Here is a 23,163-nt window from a genome sequence, read left to right as displayed (position 1 = left end):
GGAGCTGCTTGTTTTTCAAAGCAGCATGACAAAAACATCCTTCTCAAGAAAACCTGAGGCCTCAATCAAAAAGGGTGTCAGTGGGGGAGGAGGGGACAGACCTGGTAGTAATGGAAAGCCTGGCCCACAACAGGAGGCTCATGGGCTCACAGAACATCCAATTCTTACAACGAGCAAATGTGCTTGGTCTGTAACCCACAGTTTGAACTGAGAACCATTAACAGCACTGATACAGCGAGCATCCTGACACCTGGAAATGCTACAAGAAAAGGCAAGAAAAGTCGTGGCAAACAGCAGGCAGAGACAGAAACTGCCCTGAGAGCTGGAGAGGCCCAAGGGCCACCCCGGCCGCCCGTGCGCCATTGACTCGCCGGGTTTTTCTCAGCACTCAAAGTTTCTCGCTGAACAATCCCAGCCACAAAGCAAGCTGTAATCTAAAAATCATGCCACAACTTGCTTTCATATGTTGAACCAAAACTGCGATGACTAAGAAATAAAGCCAATGTTGCTGAACTGGCTTACAGTACCTTTTCTGCAACATGCATAAATGTAGGCTGATCATTATCATTTAAGATGGAACCTAAAGCTTTCCTTTCACTATTAAATTCTGTTTGCAAACCCCAGGAGGCAAAAACATGGATTTCTGATTTTTAAGTTCTTATTTAAATACCTTTTTTCTTTAACTTACTGTTGACAAGAGAGATTTTCCAGTGGAGCAAAACTGAACTAGAGTAAGGTTAACAAAACGACGGCTCACTCCTGTCTCCTACCATTATTCAGCTATCTTTTGTGGTTTCTTGAGCTCTAAAACATTGATATTCAGCTCAGATAAGCATGTAAAGAGACAGCTACCAACACTTAAAAGCAAGTAACTTCTAACCATTGTACAGACAATGCAAGGGAAAAACTAAACAAAGAAAACAGAAATCCAGTCCAACCAGGTATGAACCTGACTCAAAAGAAACCACCTAAGCTTACAAAAACTTTCTGAAGAAATAGGTGAGTCCAAACTATCTTGACTGCAGAGTAAGCAATTTCCTATCTATCACAAGACTTAACTGCCTAATAACTTTGTGCCTCTCCTACTCAGAGACTTTTCCCTGTAAGTACAGTCTTGCAGCATATTACAAGTGAGATTTTTCTGGTCCTTTGAGAAGTTCAGTGACTACCAGGTACTAAGCAACCTAGTAAATAATACTACTACTCTTCACGGGAATTAACAGCATTAATCTATAAGCCTTGAATATGGAAATCTCACGCTTATAGAATTTTTCCCATAATTAACAGTTTATCCTGGGAACTTGCTCCCTAAATGGGATACGTACACTACATGTAAGTGTTATGTAAAACAACATGCAGCAAGATTTACAAAATAGCAACACAAATAAAGGCTGTACTTATGAATGGTGTAAGTTAGATGCAAACTCCAGATGGAATGAGATCTCCAGAATTTAAAAATATCAATCCAGGAACGAAGTTTAGTTCCAGCGGAGACATCATCAGTGTAAACTCTGCTCAGGTCAAACTTTCTCAACCAAAAGTCACAGTAACTCCATCCTCAAAAGTTTACAGCTAGTAGAAAAGCTGGAGTGTCATTAAATGGTTCTTCACTTTACTATGAATTAAAGTACATTAATAAGTGCTCAACTCTGAATACCATTAAACTGATAATGTTCATTCTTCTGAAAATGTTCTGGTGACAGAACTTAAAATCAGGATGGCCTTGTTTTTAATCTTTTTAAATCAACATTTTTTTAAAACAGCAGCTATCTTTTTAAAACTGATTTGATGAGATATGAAAAGGCATATTTTATTGGTTTATCTCATATGAGATTCTGAAACCAACCAGGACTGTGTTTATCTTAGTCTATTATTCCCAATGTAAGTTGCAAACTCTGCATTCTATTGCATAAGAGCATGATGACCTTGTGGACTTGGGGGATTTTTTTAGATGTTCCACCAAACAACATAACATATACATAATTAATTTAAAACATTTATGATTTTAGTTCTATTTTTCTTTAGGCAAAGATTCAAGTTAAAATTATCTGCCAAAGTACTACACTTCAACTATAAGTGAGCCTTTCATTTCTTTATAGCCTCAGTTTTGTTACACAATGAACAAGCAGTAGACATTTGCTTATAACCACAGAACACCTTAAGATTCAGAAGTAATGGATTTTGATTTTTTTCACTGTAACTCTTATTCCTAAATTATTTAAGGTAAAATTTAAGATAACAAGCACACGTTGCTTTAAATCTCAAGTGTGAAGCTGTGTTGAGTTGAACACCAGTCATCTGATAGACACCAACAAGTACTCATTCCTAAATTTGTTCCCCTTAATGAGCATTTTGGAATAGTGATTTATTTTCTCTTCTCCAGCCTCTTCACATACCTATGGTTTCTGGCAGATCCAGGAGTTCATTGTGCTGCAAGTCAAGGTTGGTGATCTGCGTGCAGCTTCCAATCTCTTCTGGAAGATGTTCAAGCTGATTGTGCGCTACATCCAGCGTTATGAGGTTACACAACTCACCTAAAGCACACAAACCAAAACATAAAGGACTTTAATGTACAGCTCTCAACAATGACCTCCACACAGAGATTAATAGAATCAGATGGATTTGGGGATAAGCTGAAAAAAAGCTACTGCTACCATGAAGTTATACATACAAAATAAGGTATTACAGGATCATAATTTCATCAGTCAGATCTAAAGCCTGACCAACAATTTTGAAAAGCTCAAATACAGCTTTAATAGATTCTCCAAAGAAATGTTATTTATTGATTGATTTTATGCTGACAGTTCAAGCTGTGGAATACAAGTACAAAACTTGCATCATACACTTGTTTCAGGCTGACTAGAAGTCTAAAACATCATTAAGTAAATTAATTGTACTAGATTTTGAGAAATTAAGATCTGGTTTTATATCATTAATTATTTTCAGGCACAAAATCAACAATTAAGAGACAGAAAAATAATTTGGCTGACAACCTAGATAATCCAGAGTGCTGAATGCTATTTTTAAACATTTAAAACATCTGTGACAGTCATCACAAAATTGACAACTTATTATAAGTAAAGCGCATGCAAGCAGACCTACAGCAAATACAAGTTTGAAATAAAAGGCTTATCTGTTAAGCATTAAAAGAGTTTGGATTTACTTGGAGTTTAGAGCCACTTCACACAGAACTGTTTAATTTCTGACATTTATTAATTAATTTTAAAGCAAAGCTAGGCACAACTCTATGAACAGTAGTTTCACCTATTTTTATGTCAAACACACTGTGTTCTGAGCAAAAGATTGTTGAGTTTGCAAAAAAGAAAATACTGTGTGCAAAAATACAGGTATATGTACTCACAATTTTTGCATCTGATGGAGGTGAAATTAATGCATATTATTTGAACAGCTTCTACTCTCTCCAGTAAAGATGAGGTCACTGCATTTGTATATTAGAGCATGACTCAGTGAATAACAAATTTGGAAGAGTAGCAAATTCCTTTTGAGGAGCAAATGTCTATTTTTAAGCTTCAGCATTGTATCTCTGACACAAGGATTTTCTCACAGGCCCACAGGATTATCCTGGGCAAGTTCTGATGTGTAAAGTGTCTACTCATTAGGCCAGCGGATAATCAGAACTGGTCATTTCATAAATCATAAAATAATATTAATTCAGACTCTGTCTAGAGTTCAGGCATCATGTAGCCACAATACTCACTATGTATCACCAAACAGTTGTGAAAGGCCAAGAAAAAAGACAACCTCAAAGTTTCATTATTCTGTTTTTCTTAGACTGTTAACATATAACTAATACATTAACGCATCTTATTTCCCGCAATAATTAACCCAAAATGGGATGTTTTTCTAGAAACTAAGATGGAAATGTAAAGCTGGTGCTCAAGCAACTACTCCATCACTGTGTGTGTCCCCTCTCTTACATCAGCAATCGAATGCAACCAGGCAACCAGAAGCAACAGCTAAATGTGCTGTATCCAGCACTGCATAACCCACACATGTCAAAGCCATTACCAGGCAGAAGAAAGCAAATGTAAGAAATAATTAAGCAAGAGTTAATGGTCTGTGGCAATGGTAACTTTATTATTCATGGAAGAAGTGGGCAAAGTGTAGAATGAACAGAAGGAAGAATAGCTTGAGGAAGACTTAAAACATTCCTCCCTTTAAACAAACAAAAAAAGAGCCTCACAAAACTTTACTGAGGTAACTCAAGAACCTTCACACACTTTGGGGCAGTAGTTTTCACTTCATGATTGCTGTTTTCATTTGTTTTCTCTTCAGACCTTAACCAATTATGTCAAATTTGAAATATGGCATAAATTCCTTTTCATCGTGCTGTGTTCTCATTTACTTGACTCTTCCCACTCTACATCTGCTGAAGTTGAAGAAATACTTGGGGGTTTTGCAGCAACATGTGCTGCACTTCATTTTTGCACCTGCTGATATCTTTTACAACAGCAAGCTAAATGTTTGAAACAAACATCTTACTACCTAATCCTGAGGAGGAAAAATAATGGAAAGTAATGCCTATGTCTCTCTAGAAGACTAAGGGCAACCAAACACTTTAGTTTAATTTGGATAGCCATACTTAATATTGTCATATTAAAAATGCAGGCATTATTTTAAAAAAGCAACACTGGTAAGCACTTAATAAAAATACTGAATGTTAAAACAGATTGAGAACTGCCCAATAAATGTTAGACTTCAGAGTAGAAATCAAAAGTTAGTCCTATCATGAAGTATAGTGACTTAAGGAATAAGGAATTCAAGAGATATAGAAATATTCAGCTTTTAATTCAGAATTGCTCAGAAGGGAATCTTGTTCTTGGACACTTATAGTTTGACAGTATTTCATCAAAATGGGTTTATTGCCCACTCTAAGGATAGAAGGAGGGGGGAGATTAAATGCTGTTGGCACTGCAATTTTTTTCAAAACTTTAACTTGAATTATTGAGACACAACACAGAGCATGCAAGTCAACAAAAATCACTCAAGGTACATTTCTCCTGTTGTTCTCCATGATATATGGCAAAAAAAAATCTTACATCCAATATGCTTAACAAGGTGAAAAACATTTGAGTGATGTGATAGAGACTCAGATCACAGAAGTGAAGAACATGAACCCAGCCTATCAACTTAAACATTCCATTTGAGATAAAAATGAAAGAAAGTCTCAGAATCACTTCATAACCCTAACAATACACATATAAAGAGGTTAACTGAGAAACTCAGGATCAAGTCCAGCTCTTCAGTGAATGGCTCACAGGGAGACCAAACCCACATCCTTGGTGTCATGAGCACCATGCTCTAATCAATTGAGCTAAATGGTTTTTTATATCTTCACATGCAAAGGCATACAGAGATCTCTCAGCTGTGGCCTGAGAGCTAAAACACTAAAATACTGCAAGTGTGTATGAGACCTGAGAGAGTGTGTAAATGGAAAGGATCTTCAGAGCACTTCACAGACTGAGGGCTGTCACTGCAAGTGGGGTTTGAACACCTACTGTGAGGTAAAAGAGCAACCAGGGATGGTTAGAGTTGCTAGGGAATCTTTAGGGAATGGGAAAAGGAGGAACCAATGTAGCTTAGAAGGGCAATGTTGGAACCTGTGCTATTGATGATTCCGAGATTGTAGAAAGTCTCTGTCAGCCCCGCTGCCAAAGCAGAAGCCATAATTGGTCTGTGCTGGTTCCAAGGTTGTTTATTCTGTTTATCTCTAACATGTTCTGCTGCCCTGCCCAGCTCTGTCCTGCAGGGCAGCGTGTGGGGCTCTGCCCTCAGTGGGATGTTACAAACATTAAATACCAGAAACTCCCTGGGCTAGATTTACAATAACGTGCCAATATCTGTCACCTACGTTGAACAGTGTGTCCCCAGCCTGAACCAACAGAAAAATGCCAATACTACAGTGAAACATGGAGGGCATGAAGAAGGAGAAAAAGGACAAGACACACCCAATTTCCTCCATCTTGTGCCCTTTGGACCCCTTATCTAGATCCTAAAATTTTACTTTTGCACCCGTGCCATACTCAATTATTACTTATATCAAACACTCAGAGCTTGTAATTCATCCTGTAAGATTGAAAACTCTTTTCCATGGACAGAGATCAGAGACAGTGTCTCTGGGGGCTCTGTACAGAGGGGTTCCTAACCTCTGCCAGGGTCCCAGACCTTCCAGGGCAGCCAGAAGGATGCCCTGGACTCCCAGAGGGCAAGTGTAGGAAAACAGAGGAATAAGGAAATAAAAGGGTCCAGTCCCAATGCCAGTCAAGTCCTGTGGCACACCAGCACCACCTGCCCTGTCTTTTCTTTAAGCTCCATTTTGCTGGGCGAGGAGCTCCCTGTTCAGAGCCCAGCACCACTGAACACATCCCGCCGTGGGACGAGGATGGCTCTGGGCAGGGCGAGCAGCAGGGCAGCAGCCGCGCTCCGGGGGCGGCTCGGTGCCGTGAGCGGCCCCGCTGTGCCGGCGCTGCTCACAGCACAGCTCTGCCAGGAGCTCCAGCACGCAAACACACGGCACGAGCACCACACACACACACACAACGAGCTGCACACGCAAAGAGGCCAAACTGGAGCCATCCGCATCATGCTCTTCCCCGGAGCTGATGTTTCACCGAGTTAAAGTGTTCTTATTGTCTGAACAGTGGTAGTTGTAACTGAGGAATTGCTTCTCGAACAAAAGAAAAAAAATAAAGTAAAAAAAAGTTTCGCCAAGATTCAACTGAATCTGTCATTTTTGCTTTGCCAGGGTAGGAAGCATATGTCAAAATCAAAAAAAAAAAAAGCAAAAATCTTTTTCCTAAAGCAAAGATTTGTTCAGATACAAAAAGAAAAACGTCTAATGAATAAGAAGCTCATGATCCTATTCATAGTAAAAGAATTAACATTTGCAATTCTTTCGTGTACTACCTAAAATTTGCTGAAACATGATTTTATCTTGATTTAACAGAAATAAGTCAGCTAGAAATGTGCAGCATATCAAAATCAGCCTTAATCAGAAAGCAGTTTCCTGAAGAAAAACTCATTCCTTTTCATCATGTGGACAACTCCTGCATCACTTCACTGAAATACTGTTTAAACACCCAAAATCATTACAATAAGGCAATAGCTGCTTTCGGGAAATACTAACCACAGGTTAAATGAATTAACTTTTTTGCCACAAGTAATGTCCAAAACAGACAAGTTCTAAGCTCACAGTAGCGAATAAAGGATTCTCTATAGACTACTTGCAACTGCATTGAAGGGATAAGGACCCTCACAACAATTAAAAAATAAACTAGGACTTTTTTTTTTTTTTTTTACTATATTGCACAGTGATTGCAAAGAGGAAAAAAAGTAATTAAAGCTCAAAGTCTGCCCCAAGAAAGCAGACAGGAATTGCATGTACTAGCTGGCTTGACAATAAAAGATTTTAAAGTAGGAGCAATGCTCATGTGACAAACATAAAACATTTTCTCTATAAATAATCTTCACAAAACAGTCAGTTACAGCGTAGCATGCAGTTTTTTAAAATTCCTACTTTAAAGGCCCTAAAAAAAAAAAAAAATCACACAATTCAAATGCATTTTTCAGAGAAGACAGTTTGTGAAGACTCCAACCACCTTCCATTTAAAAAAGAACTTGTTAAAATACAGCTAAGTATTCACCTCAACAATCCTTAAAAAAAGCGCAGTGAGCAATCACCTCACTGTTGTTCTCATACACACAAAGAATAAATGCTGTTGTATGACAATGCTACATATACCTGCTTTAAGAAAACCAGGACAATGAAATGACTAATATTTTCAGCATAATGAGGCAGAATTATAGTCCCATTTAATGGCCAATTTTGAAAGCCTGTTATGACAAGAGGGCCAGGTTACATGTCCTGACTTACAAAACTCTGAAAAAAACTTTTTGGCCATATGAAACACAAAATACTCCTTCATCAAAAAACACCGAAGTACACACAAATTAACAGTTGGAGAGTGTAAATAGGTCAATAGCAAAGAGGCTTCAGTGTCTCCAATCACTAATTCAGTCAGCGGACACCACTCTTGGATGGGAAACACAATTTGTAATGTAGCCTGTTTTCCACTGGATTAATGACATGCCTGCCCATGCTTAAGCAGATTGAATATTATGAAATCCTTCACAACATGATAAATCCTAGGCCAGATGACACAACAAGAGGATCAAGACTCTTATGGAAAGTAGAAGGAAGAGGAGAATGCAAATATTAGTGGGACTTTAGACTGGTGTGTCAGAACATTGGTTGTAAGCTAATTTGTAAGTATTAATTATCCAAAATCAGCAATGCTGGGAACAAGTTACAAACAGTTCCCTCAGCTTTCATAGTTATTCATCTTTCACTTGGTTCTCTGCTGCCAAATTAAAAAATAAAAAGGAAAACATTTTCAGTGTATGAAAAGTCTTTGGGACAGGTTTCCTGATTTTAGAAAAAAATTGAAAACAATTTTAGAGTTTTGGAATCTTTTGCCTCTCTGTGAAATCCAAGTACATCACTTGTGACAGACAGCCTGAGCTCTTTGTTCTGCATTACAAACTGCCAAAAGAAGAGGTAAGCAGTCAGAGCTATTCTGAATTATTACTGCACAACTTTAACTTATACAGAAGAGTCACCAAGGAGAAGGAATACCATTTTAATGTGGTCATGAGTGACTTACTATCAAAGTTAAAATACTCATATAAGAAATAATTACAGTAATATTATTCTCAATATGCAGAATGCACACCAGAATCTAGTTGTGGGAACCACTCAAAACCACAGAACCTCAGCTGAAAAGACTCAAAATTTGCTCTAAAACAAGCTTCAACAAGACACAACAGCAAAGACTTATTGCTTATAACTGAAAGCAACAAATACAAATAAAATTCAAAACATGTTCAAACAAAATCCCAAACATGCAAAATGTAGAGAAAAGTCTTAGCAAGGGCTCAAAGTAGGATTTCAGGTGGACAGCAGAAACTCAATTTGAGTGCCAAGACAAAGTCTTGCACCTAGCAGGGAATAACCCTGTAAACAGGTACAACCTTGCACCAGGAGGTGAGAAACAGCTCTGCAGGGAAGGACCAGGGAGTCCTGGTGATGCTGAAACTGGGGTAACATCTGGACCCCATCCATTTTCAATGTGGAGCAAGCTCTCAAATAATAAAGGCTAACCACCTTCCAGGTGACATTAGCAAGGGCAGCCTGAGGGAAGTGACTTTTTCCCTCTGTTCAGTACTTATTAAAATATTCAAACAGTTAAAATAATTGCAGCATTGATTAAAAAAAATAAAAAATTAAAAACCCTGGATTCCTAACAAGCTGTCAGCATCTACTGGAATTACACTTGTGGCATCATCCCAGTAAGCTCTGCAAGCAGATCAAAAAGGCAGGACTACTTTATCACTATCCTAAAGCCAGTCTAAAGAAAATGTAATCAGGAGGAATTTGACTAGCTGACAAGACAAAACTGCATCCCCACAAGAGCTTTCACAAGAATCAGAACCCAGATACTAAAGCTGAAGCTGGTCAAAAGGAGTTCTACACTTTTCCTGCAGCTCAAGAAAACCACCAGAATTGGATCAAATAAGCAGTCATTATCTCTGACTTCTAGAGACCAACACACATGCATCAATGCCTATATTTATTCTGTTCCTGTCCACAACTTTGTGCTTTTATCACATTAAAATAAAAATATAGAAAAGTATTCTCAACCACTGTTTGCAGACATTACCACACCAATTAAGCCCAGAAACACAATTTTGTTTTTCCTTCAAACTGATAAAGTACAAGAAGGTGTTCTTAGATACAAATAATGTAAACAAATATTTCTCTATATTATCAGATCTGCTTAAAAAACAAAAAAAGAGGGGAAATGAAATTCAGAGCATCACTGAAAAGCCTTGCAACTAACAAGTCATTTAATAAGGAGGCACATTCAGCATGGAGTGAGTAGATTTGAACTAATGTGGCTGCACACATCTGGTCCACTGTCTATACTACTGAAAACAAAACCGGTGCAAGTGTTATGAAAAAGAGTTTCAAAGCAGTGAACAAACCACAAATTATCTAAATATTGGGTAGATGGGGGAAGAGAAGAGAAGAGAGTCTCAAAGACATTCCTAGTCTGGTGTAGGCAGATTCCCCGAATTACATTCTAAAAATATTTCCCTTGAGGAACAGCCCTGACCAGATTCTCCCCAGAAAAGGAGTTGCATTCACAGACAGAAAACACAATATTTGGAGTCTCAAGAAACTTGCAGAAACTATGTAAATGTAATTTCAAACACGTTGACAATATTATTTCTATTTGAGTTGTGCATGCTAACAAGACAAAAATATTCAAATCTGGTATAAGATTCAACCTTGTCTTTGCAAAGAAAATATTATCAACTTGATTTTGCAAAACTATTCCTTCAACACTACATGGAGGAATGCAATAAAACTCCAAATATAAGAAATGCAAAAGGCTTGCTTAAGTAACAGCCTGCAAACTGAAACATTTGCTTGGCCTCATCCCAAGACAATTCCTCTGGTTTCCATCCTTCTCATGCTGACTGCCTGACTCACCAAAGCATTCACATTCTTCCATTCTAATCTTCCACTTTTTGATCTCAGTGGAATGGACAATTTACCAGATAAAGAGATGAAGCTGGTGTCCACTTTGTGAACTCATCTCCACAATTATCCTTCCAGATTGTCTTTTGTGAAAGTTTTCACATAGAAACCTTTCTGTTAAGGTTTTATTTCATGGATGCCACCAGAGATTGAACAGCCAGGTGAACACGTAAGCTCTGCTGCCTTGCACTTGGTGTGCTTGTGTGTGTATGTATATATGGATATATATTTTCAACATCTGCGTAACAACATTCAAAGCAAACTTGCAGGCCTTACTAAAGAAAGGCATTTATAGGAGTTTAAAGGAAAAAAACAGCCAAGCCTTTGGAAGAAGAGTGTACTGAGAATTACTAAAGAAACAAGCTGCATCAAACTCAGGAAATCCCTGACACAAAAATAGCTGGATGTGGGCAAGGAGTCACGTTAAGCCTCATATATAAACTTATTCTGTTTCTATGCACGTTTGCTTAAGGCTAGAGTCAAAACCAGGGCAAGATGCACTCTGAAACAATTTATCGCCACTGTTAGGTAGGATGGAATTTGTAAGAAAGAATAACAGAGTAGCTTTGTCATCAAGAAACTCTCATCAATGGATTCTCACCACTATACATAAAAACATTGTTTCAATAAGGTGCAGCTGAGCTCACACTACCAAGATTCCAATAAGCTACACCAGGTTCTGCGGTACAAGATATGGAAAGTACCAGGAAAGGGACAAAAATATTCTGAAAATGTAATTTTCTGCATTTTCAACAGCTCTCTTCAGACAGCAATCCACCCTTCCTCAGAGCACCTGCAGTGCACTTGCCATGCTCATACACAAGAGCAATCCTATGGAGAGCTGCAGCCAGCCCCGCTGATCCCAGGGCTCCGTGCGGGCCGAGCGCCGTCCTGCTCTCCCTGCTCCAGTTGATGCTCTCCCTGCTCCAGCTCCTGCTCTCCCTGCTCCAGCTCCTGCTCTCCCTGCTCCAGCTCCTGCTCTCCCTGCTCCAGCTCCTGCTCTCCCTGCTCCAGCTCCTGCTCTCCCTGCTCCAGCTGATGCTCTCCCTGCTCCAGCTCCTGCTCTCCCTGCTCCAGCTCCTGCTCTCCCTGCTCCAGCTCCTGCTCTCCCTGCTCCAGTTCCAGGCTCTCCCTGCTCGTTGATGCTCTCCCTGCTCCAGCTCCTGCTCTCCCTGCTCCAGCTCCTGCTCTCCCTGCTCCAGCTCGTGCTCTCCCTGCTCCAGTTCCAGGCTGATCTGAAACTACACCCATTTCAACTACCTAAAGTAACAGACAACAAACGCAGCATCTGGGAAGCTGCCAGGAGGGGAGTGGATCCTGCCACTTTCAGTATCATGGACCTGTAATACATCAGCACATCCATTCCATGAAACCTCCCATTAATTCACCTGCAGAGCTTTTGACTAAACATGAAAAAAAAAAAAAAAAACAAACCAAAACAGAGTACTTAAGTACTTTTACAACTCATTCAAACAAATATGTTTATATTTGAAAACACAACAATGCACGCCAAGACCTCAGCTTACTACTCAGTCGACTGAAATAATTTCAAATTGCATTTAAAATGTAGTAGCAATATAGATGTTTCTAGAAAAGTATTTAGAGAAGTCTGATGAATACAAGCAGAAATTATTTAGTATGCATCTACCAATAATAAAGCAACTGGATGCCATGGAATGAGAGGTGCTTAATTCTGGGGGTGGGGGAAAAGATCAGAAGCACACACATCTGTTTGGTAACTATAGATAATAACACTTCCTCTTTCTCACTAAAATGCTTGTTTTAAATGCAAAGCAACTTTTCCTCAGGTGTAGTCACCTAATTAAAGTTTGTGTTGTTTAGCTACTAAAGACAGTTTAAAGTCAAACATAGAACCAAACTTTAGCTTATTTCGCAGCAGCTCAGAGCTGGCAGGTTCACCTCTTCCAGGTTTTCCTCAAAACAACAAACACCTTAAACAGGTCAGTTGTAAAGCAGTTTCCAGGACCACCTGAGAACAAATGTAGGCAACAGAGGGAAAGTGCTGCATTTAAGAACAATGGAACATCACTGGCACAAAAAATCAACTATTCAAAGACATGCTGCGTGTTGGAAGAAACATCTCAATTATCAGAGCACTTAAATATCCCACATTCAATTTATTTCAGTAAAAGTAGAAGGAAAATAAACTTTATTTAATAAGGCTGGAGAATAAAGATTCCTAGAAAAGCAATGGGATGATTGTTTATAGATCAAGTGACCCTTTATTTTAAAAGAATAAGGTCCAAAAGTTGGAAAGTGACTTATTCTTACACAAACCTGAAAATTTTTGTTTAGTAACAGTGAAAGTCATCACAAGTCCGTAGCACCAGGGTAAGACTTAATGCCATCCCTCTCTGAGGAAACAACAGCAACATTTTTCAAACTGAAATCTGGATCTTTAATTTTCTTTTTGTCCAGATCAACCTTTTTGTAGCATATCTACTTTCAAAAGACAAAGTAAAGAAAACCCAGGATTCTTTGCACAGTGTGCACCAGATCAGCAACACGAACACATTGTAGTTAACTGCTGCAAGACTCTTCCTCTTTGGACAAGTCAGCAGGTTGCATAAGCTTTGAATTTTTAAAAATATGAACAAGCACACTAGCATGCCATTGTGAGCCTTAGGCCTTAGAACAATGGGGCATTTTTTAAAAGAATTTGAAATGCTCCGCATGATATTGCTTTGTAAAAGATAATGGCTTCATTTTACTTTCCATTCTGCAGCAACAAAAATTTCTGTGTTATTTACAAGCTGATAATATGAGTGCTTGCTAGTTTACAATATTTAGATACCATATTATAAAACATACAAGGAATTAAAAGTATTGAGACTTAAAAGGGAAGGGTTTTTTTCAAGTGCATAAGTGAAATGTAGAGAAATAGTGTTTAAAGAAACAAATTCCATTGGAAAGTCAGAAATACAGTTCTCAGTAGTTTCAATTTTCAGCTGTTTTCAATTCAAGTATTTAATCGAAAAAAGTAACATGAAAGTAAGTGAGTAGAAATCAATTACAGAAGTTAAACTATCTTATCTGGTTTTACTCTGCTGAAAAAGATTTTCAAATGCTTGTACTATGTGTCTGGGCAGTTTAAATTATTTGTGTTACTTAAACATCAATTAATTTTGTTTTACACCTGATTCAATTTCAGGCAAACTAGTCTGAGAAATTTACTTTGAACAAGAAAGGATGCTTGAATTTGATTATTTCCCTTTTAAATTCTTCATAAGGGTGACAGCTGTCTTGCATTTGTACTTCTAAAAGGCCTTCCACAATGAGGTGCTGACCCATAAAAAGCCACATGAGCATTATCACAATTCAAATAAAGGCAGGACTAACTGCTGGATACAAAGACAGAAGTAAAGTAGTTAATGTTCTCAAGCTAGGGTTTTATAGAGAACTGAGAACACTGCCTGTACACATATCAAGACAATTAAAAAATACAGAAGAAAGAAACAAGTCACATGTTCATGACACAAGTACCTACTAATTTTCCCATAAAATAGTTACACATTATCTCTTTCAAGACTACTGTGAACAAACACATACAGACATTACATACTTCCAGTAAACCACATTCAAGAAACAAAAGAAACAGAGAGGTTTCAGCAGCAGCAATGTCTGCAGTATCAAATACACAAGAAGTTTCTGAACACCAAGCACTAGGATCCAACACCTCACAGAAGTTTTTTCTTCACAAACTACTAGTAACTACTAGTTAAATTTATGCAGCACTATCCCCAGCTGAACCTCAGAAGATGGCTCTTTGCTAGATTAACTAATAACTGAGCCACAAACAGAACCAGGTAAAATACTGACAATTGTATAACAGCTCAACCAGCTAAACTGGACACAATTTCTTCAATGAATGTAGAAACATGCAGTATGATGGGTTTTCTGTAAACATCAGCCCCATGGTTTCCACTACCATTTCTTGATCAGTAAAAAAATCCAACTAGGCTGTTGAACTTAAACTGAAATGTCAAAATAGTTGAAAATTTTAATTCCTTCCATCTCCCAAGGGAAATTCAAAGAGATGTTGAGATGCTTATGACAATTTAGAAAGCACATGGATCAGAAAACGTATCACCTCAACCCTCTCATTCCTGCCTAGCAAAAAGTGTTCCTGTGGCTCCAGCAGAATCCATCCTCAGCAGCTGCCACAGGGAGCCAAAGGCTCAGACCAACAGCTGGCATCACCACTGCATTTCTTCACTCCTGTTACCAGGGTCAAAGCTCGCTGTACTGGGCATTGCTGGTAACTGGATTAGCAGTTTCAGGCATGTCCAGAAGTTCCCACCATCAAGAACATGTTATCTTACACATTTTTCACATCAACATGCCAGATAAAGAGCAAACAGTGCTGACTTGAGAAAGATCTATCAGGTATACAAACAAGAACATTTCCCAAGCTTTGCAAAATAAGGGCCACTTCAGTAGCAGCACACTTACACACTGGCTTGGACAATAGGAAAGTCCCACAGCAGGTTTTGGAAATAGAGCATGGGAGTTATTACTCACAGTGTTACAACGGCTTTCACAAGGTTTTTTTTTCCACACTTGAAGAAAGTCAAAGCAGTTTCTTAATTGTGTGAAATTTATATTGCCCCACCCCCTAAAAGGGCTAAACTATACTTGCATTTTAAAAACTGGTGACCTATAGAAAAAAACTTACTGATTAACATAATCACACTTTTATAGGGCACACACATTGTTCAAACATTGCTTGAGAACAGTGTTATAAAGACATTTTCCATGAAGCAAGATATATTAGGAACAACACAGAAGTTCTGATATACAGCTAATCCAGCACATTTTATGTAATAAACTATTTAAAATAATAATTCACTTTCACACTAGTTCACCATCTTTTGAACTTTGGTAACAATGTTTGGAAAAACAAATGCTATTCATTCCAAATCATAAAAATCATCAGACATGTGTACATTTGGTCACTTCAGAGTCCATGTATTAATACATTCATGACTTATAAAAGGCAGACACTTGTACAAATCGTTAACCTAGATTATTAATTGTTACAGCACCCAACGGCTTGCTCATGGTAATAGCTATCTATTCTATCTTGTATTACTGTGGTCACACCCCTCTGTAACATGCCCATAATGTGTTTATAACTTGGAACAGCTCATAAATGATTTATAAAAAATCTTAAAATAAAAAATGCCCCTGTATCTCTTTTTTTTTTTAAACCATCTGGGCCCTCAAGACACAATATGTGAAAGTACAAAGCAAAGATGAAAACAATATACATCTGATTTTAAGATGACAGATGAAGAAAAAGGGCTTTTGTTGTTTAAAAATATGTATGTACAAGGTATTGACTATTCGCAAGCTAACAGTGGAACAGTATGATCAAGAGCATAATTTTATGTAGTTTTAAATAAAGTGCAGTTGGAAAAGTGGCAGTCTATGTATAATTAACTGAACTGCAGCGAACGCAAAAGCAGCATCACACTTTCAGTCAGTACAATCACTTACCAATTTCAGCAGGTAGTTGCTTGATTTTGTTCTCTCGTATGCTAAGCATGGTGAGTTTTGACAAGTTTTTGATATCCTTTTCCACAGTAGTTATACGATTAAAGCGTAGGTACAGAGTGGCGAGGGAGCTTAGCCTGTACACCACCGAGGGGATTTCTCGCAGTTTGTTGTGCCGCAGGTCAAGCATGCGCAGTTTCTTCAAGTTATCAAGAGAGTCAGGCAAACTGGTGAGTGAGTTTTCACTCAGAGCCAGTGTCACCAGGTTCACGAGACAGCCCACCTCTGCAGGCAGGCACTGCAGTTTGTTACTGTATAAATAAAGTTCTGTTAACTGTGTTAGCTCTTTGATAGCTGATGGAAGCAAGTGTATAGACCTCTTGGACAAGTCCAAGCGCATAGAATTCTCTTCCCGGCATTTATTTAGCTCTTTGATCACTTCAGCATTGCTGGATTTTTTGCGAGTACCTGTGGCAGGATTAGGTCTTTTTATTGTATTGTCCACTGAAAAAGCTACCCCAGGCTGCGTGCTACTGGAGTCCTTCTTTCCATCTTTGGCATCTTTCCCTTTGGTCTTAGGCTCCTTTTCTTTGCTCTCTTTCCCAAATCCTCCGGAGGCCTTTGCCTCCTTCTCCCTTTCTTTTGACGATTGGACTTTTGGATCCTTCTCTTTACAGTCCTTTTCTTTTCCTAGATTACTACTCATGGTGACTCAACGTCCAGCAAGCACCGCATGAAATCTGTTTCTGAAGTCCACAAGAACAATTCAATGCTGAGGCAAGAAGGATCCTTAAAACACACAAGTGTTGAACCCAGGGAGGAGCTTCAGAGGTGTGACACCCATTTGCTACATATTGGTTCTGAAGGCACTCTTTCCTAATCCTACTATCAGGAGATTCAGCTGTAGAGATCAGTTCAAATGCTCCGTATTAGTATTTCTGGAACATAGAGAAGAGAAGCCAAAGTTAGTGTCAATATAAAACTTCCAGTTAAATACTGAGTGTTTCTACATCAATTCTACCTGTCCTCACTAACTCAGGTTAATGATTTGACCTTCTGTTCAAATGTCAATGAAAAACCCAAGGCTAAACCAAAAATACTACACATATGACTCACAAGACTGTGGTACAAGATTTACTGTGGTACGAGAACTGTGCTAACTAGTATATGTGAGGGAAGAAAAATCACAATTCTTAAACATAATACTGCCTTCAGTACTACATTTGAGTCACCATTTTATGTCTTACCTAGCTCTTACAATAACCTCCTGGTCCTCAACATGAATATTCTCTCTTCCCTCAATGCCCAATCAGCCAATAAATATCTGCTATAATTTTAAGTGTCTACCTCTTCAAAGAAACCTGTACAGGCTTACTCTTTCAGAACAAAAGAATCTCAGTTCAATCTACAATCTACACTAAAATCTAATATGCTCAGTAACACAAACACTTTGCCTTGAGATCTCTCTTCTGACCAGCTCTGAACAGCGGGTCTCTGCTTTTCATGTGGAGCAGAACGTTCTCACCAGATTCATGTGCTTTGAAGAACCAAACACAAGGATTTTTAAAATACACCTATCAAAAAGCCAGCCCAAAGCCCAGAAGAGATAATATATTATGCTTCAAGAAAAGCAAAATTAGGAAGGAATTTCTCTTGGGAGTAGGACACAATATATCTTTACCATATCTTGAATTTTCCCCCTCAATGACCACTAAGTGAACAGATGTCTCAAATCCATAAAGACCCATTTACATTTTTACAAAATCATCATGTATCAGGGAAAATAGCCTTTCTTCATGTTTGAATTCAAACCACACAACATGCCCAAGAACTTAACGATTCTGAGTAATATGGAAAGGTTTTCAAATGAATCTTTGTGGAAGAAAAATAAACAATCAATGGCAACAATAATTTCATGTCTCCATATTAGTCCACCTTTTAGCTTTGATATGAAGTATCCACTGCTGAAGAAAGGTCCCTTGTTTGCCAGCCACTTTGTCTAAATAGTCATAAAACCTTCACAGGAACTGTGTCACTGTCCTGGTTTCCAACTTCTGCACAAGTTATAAAGCTTGTAATCAAAAACAATTTAATATTTTGCATACTTAAACCATCAGCAAGTACTATAAATACTAACACTTTTTAGCAAAGCCCATGTAACCATTTTTAACTATGGTCATGCTATGTATGATTACCTTCAAATACAAAAATGTACATGGAGAACACAAAGCTGTACATTTATATATATATATATATATAGATATATATAGATATATATAATCATTCCTTTTTTTTAAAGGTGAATTAAAGATGATTTAAAGATTTTTCAAAATCTATTTAAAGATGATCAGAAGGACAAGGCACTTTACCCTAGCTGTAATTCCCTTCCAGTCCTTCACCCTGATTCATTACTGCTGCAGCATCACCAAGTGTGCTACAGACCCTGTAATATCAAAAAAGAGAAGCCCTCCCCCCAAAAAGAAGCCCAAAACTGCCTGCAGTTCCTGTGTTCTGGACAACTCTGTTAAAATGGACCGTGGTTGAATGCTAGCAGCAGCAAGCAAAAACAGCTCTTAAATTGGAAATTTTCTGCACTGTTGAGTTTTCTAAAGCAGCACATGCCAGTTCTTTACTAGAAGTTCTTTACTGGTCCCGTCCTTAAAATTTCCACATGACTTTTACACCATCCATTAATTTGACCTCTCCCCAAGATTACTAACCTCACCAGATTATATTTAAAACTACTTCTCAGCAATGTATAATCTACACGCTTGTAAAATGCCAGTAATAGGACATGCAATGACTCCCAAAGCAAAAACACAGCTGACTAAAGGGTGGGAACCCCAAAGGCTTGACAAGGTTTTCATTATGAAACAGTAACACAAAGAATCCAGAACTAACACAGTTTCTGAATGCCCATAATACACAGAAAAGAGAGGTGTAGCAATGCCAGAACAGCTACTGCTCCTCATTGAGTCACTGAAGTGCAAAATACTCAAAGGGCTGCTGCTCTCTTGAGCTTTCAATTTAATCAAATTTAGCACCCACCAAGAGATTTGTTTCATTTCTTATGTGCACAGCAGCTGGAGGAGGTTTAGAAAGAGCCTCAAAAAGGAAAGACTGCTGGAGATTAGTGCTGCTGAAAGCAGCTCGGCAGTGCAAGTGCTCCAAATAATCTGGAAGCATTTCACTGTCTTGGTTAGCAATAATTTTAATTGTACCTAGAAAGAAATTAAATGTTCAACTTGACATAAGTTGCTCTACATGATCCCTACTGCAGATCACTCAAGCTGATGGGGTTACTCACATACATCAAGTCAAACATGTATGTAAAGTTTTGGTGGGCGTGCGTATAACATATACTGCAGAGGAAGTTAAATATGTTTCAAAAGGTTATGCATATTTTTCAAGCTCTTTCAGTTAAAGGACAAGAGTCACCATCAATTCTAAACCACAGTCAAACAAGCATTCATTGTATCTCAAAAGGAGAGCTTCTTTTAGAGATATTTTTAGCAAAAGGAAATTAAGTGAAATTAGCTAGTTCTGCCAACTACTTCCATTTTCCAATGCTGTTCAAACTGACTTCCTGTCAATATTAATTGACATAAAAACATTTAACCATTATGTCCTGGAGAACTTGGAAAATTTAATAAGACTCTTGCTTGGCACTCTATGTGAGGGGGAAAAAACTTCTAAAGAAGTTAAGGAAAATAATCTCTTCCCTGTTCCAAATATTACTTTTTAAAAGTAAAATATTTGTAAATAGCTATAAATAGCCAACTTCAGAGTTTTGATCCACTCCTCCTGATGTCTGGTGAACATAAACCAGATGTACTTCATTTTTTCTGTTATCTGTAATTGATGAAACTTCAGAAACAGAAGCAACTTCATCTTAAACTGTATCTCCTTCCTTACTGTCTGGAAAAGAAGAACACATTTTCCTTGTAAATTTTAATGATTTTTTTTTTTTAATATGTACAAGTAATTGAAAAGAGATTTCAGTTTTTTCTGAGCAATACAACCTAAAACATTTATGCAATAAATGCTTTATTAAAAGTGTGGTAGTGTAGGAACATTTTGCAGTTCTAGGAACAACATTACACTAATCACTGCAACTTGGCAATATAAATACCGATGTTTCCTGGTCACTATCTAACACAATATGAGGCTTGAGATAAAGGATTTCAGCCAACTGCTATTCAAGTAAGGCTGTAAATGCCTTAACTGTCTCCTACCCACTACTGCAAAGCAGGGGGACCCCCCAGAACAGGCTGTTCCCCACATGAATTACTCCCAGCAGTCCTTCACTTCCCAGAGGATGCATTCAAGTGTCTTGTGACTTGTAATTATATGAAAGTTTCCTGTGAGTTCACAGAGATGGCTTGAAGAAGAAATTGTTAAATAAAATAGTCTCCCACAGCTGAAACATTTCCCTCTCAAGTGACGAGGCTAACCAACAGCAGTTTTCTCTGCCAAAGGAAAATCATAGTGGCACGTCACAAATGGCACAAAATGGTCACTTTACAGCTCCACCTAAACCCTTCTGTGTTCCCCTTCTGTGTTTCAGTAGCCAAACCAGGCACTCCAAACCATAAACATTTCTGATATACCAAGCATGTAATATCCAAGGCATCATTTTCACTTAAGTGTAGCACATTACACTCAGTTGTAACATAATTTTACTTCTGTAATGTAGCAAGAGACATACAGGCCTGCATTTGAAAAGGAACTTTCTTACTACATATAGAACTTTTTATCACAATGATTTTTCTCTTCATTCTGTGTTTGTACTAAACTTAAACAACACTATGGCTAGGGCTTTTCAAGCTAAATAACAGCAGAGAATAATTCCAAACACAAAACAAGTTGAAGAAATAAGGAATCAGCTCATACTTAACACTCTGGACTAAGCAGACAATTATTGTACTACACAATAAACAAAATGTTCTGAGATAGCAATTCTGATCTAGGTATTTCTGATTAGTCAGTCCTAAGTGATTCTTAGCAACAAGGCAGAGTTCAAATGCTATCTGGTAAATGTAGCAACATCTCTTCACAAACAAACACACTAAAACAAAAATCTACCTTGTTAAAAGTATTTACCTTTTAATTAGAGAAGCATGGGATACATCAAAAGCATTTCATATTCCAGCACACCACAAAGATGAACACATCAATAAGCAATGGATGAAATTTAAAACTTAGCCCAAATGGCTACAATGAATTTCCATTTTCAATGCCACATATGCAAAAAGAAGAAAAAAAAAAAGAAAAAAAAAGCCAACCCAAAAAACCTCAACCGCCATAGTCACTACTTTCATTTAGAAACCCAAATAGCTTAAGCCAACGAGTCACTTGCAAACCAAGCACATTCTGTCCTACAATTTGCTAGCTTCAAATATCTGACCTACGGAGTTTTCATCTGCGTAAGTGCATTTCAGCTTCTGCCACTGCAGCCACCACGGACCAGCTGGGAGCAAACTGCTGAATCAGTCACCAGTGGTTGCACAGCTCCTCTAAACACAAAGCCTCACTCAGAGGGATGGAGACAGCAAGGGAGCAACCAGCCATCACTCCATCAGAGATCAAAAACCACCTCATCTATCTCAACAAAAGCAGTGCTCCTGAAATATGCCAGCTAGACAGCTTTTCTTCTTTGGGAAGAAACCTGTTATTCCAGAGTACAGGGTGCTCAATGCCAGCAGGGCAATACTGCCATGATGCCAGCTACCCTGGCTGGCTCGTTCTATAGAGAAGGCTGGCCATTAAATTAATCTCAGTCCTCTAAGTGGATGGCCAGCAGATGGTAGTTCACAGACTAACAATTCAGCCTGATTTCAACACCCCAGGACATGACACAGCTTTCACCCTAATCCCCTCTCACGCTGAGGGAGCGGCTTGCTCACTGCAGGCACAGCCTGAGCCTGTGGAGCTGGGTAAGGAGGAGGCCTGGGCTCTGACAGCCCTCCAAGCCCTTCAGAACATCTTCATCTGCCACAGGACTGCAGCCAAGAGCAGCCCGAGTGTTTGCTGCTTCCCCGGCTGCCAAAGAGCCGAGCATAACCCAGCCTCGCATTCCAGCAAAACCTGCGGGGCAAGGCAACGACTGAGCAAACCTCAGACCAAGGGGGCAACAACTGCATTTAGACCATCTCTAAGGGCTTCCTTACACCTCACTTGTGGTGTCTGAAATCTGCAATCACATCTGTAACTACTGACACCTAATTATTAAACCTATGTGCAGTTACACCTGGAGTAACTATAAATAAGCAAGTGAGTTTCTTAAGATTTCGAAGGTTGATCATTGCGTGCTTGCAGAACCAGGCAGATCTCCCAGGACACCCCATCCCAGCTTCTAACACAACCGTGCCCTTCCAGAGCAAATGGGCAGGCACATGGACATCACTGCTGGCTTTGAAGCTTTGGAATCCGTCTTTTCACTCACCAGTCACCAGTTTGCTGCTCTCTGGAAGTACTTCCCTGCACTAAGTGCCAGGTCACGTACCAAAGTCCAGAGCAGTGGGGACAAAAAGGCCCCATGATTGCAGACAGAAAGTCACCTACGCCTTAACTTCCTAGGAGGGAGAAAATCTTTTGTGCCCTGGCTTTGAACTCACCTAGCAAGTACAAAAATATACATACTGTGATTCATTCTGTGCGCTCCAACATTATTTTTATGAAGCACTCTCTCTTCTCCTTTGCAGGAACAAAAGCACACTAGTTTTTTGGCCAAGTTATACAATACTATTGCATGTTTTTGTAGAAATAGACTCCAAGAGCAAAGAATTCTGCTAACTCCATGGAGCAGCTTATTTTAATATGCAAAAAGGTACTTCTGCATGTGTGGCCCCCCCAGCATGTACCTTTTGAGCTGCATGTCTCTATTTCCATGGCAACTCACTGTATCAGCAGGCTGTGTAATCCTACATAATACAAGAAATTTGAAAATCCTAACTTTCTTGATGAAACAAATTTCCAGGACTTAATGCGGGATCTAATATCTCTTAAAAGGGTCATTCTAA

At 38.7% G+C, this 23,163-nt stretch overlaps 1 protein-coding gene across 3 annotated transcripts in view; it reads right to left on the bottom strand.

Moving 5' to 3' along the window:
• SHOC2 (SHOC2 leucine rich repeat scaffold protein) overlaps positions 1 to 23,163 on the bottom strand; it is a 66,924-nt gene that overhangs the window by 25,834 nt on the left and 17,927 nt on the right. For all 3 annotated transcript variants that reach the window (XM_021526004.3, XM_021526005.3, XM_021526006.3), the window contains 2 exons: positions 16,145 to 17,079; positions 2,397 to 2,534 (listed from right to left, as the gene is read on the bottom strand). In XM_021526004.3, the coding sequence (XP_021381679.1) occupies positions 2,397 to 2,534; positions 16,145 to 16,847 (841 nt within the window). In that variant the 5' untranslated portion in view covers positions 16,848 to 17,079. The remainder of the gene's footprint in view (positions 1 to 2,396; positions 2,535 to 16,144; positions 17,080 to 23,163) is intronic.

This window comes from Lonchura striata, chromosome 7 (assembly GCF_046129695.1).
Source record: "Lonchura striata isolate bLonStr1 chromosome 7, bLonStr1.mat, whole genome shotgun sequence".
NCBI classification, from domain to species: domain Eukaryota; kingdom Metazoa; phylum Chordata; class Aves; order Passeriformes; family Estrildidae; genus Lonchura; species Lonchura striata.
This window is presented reverse-complemented; position numbering and strand designations above follow the sequence as displayed.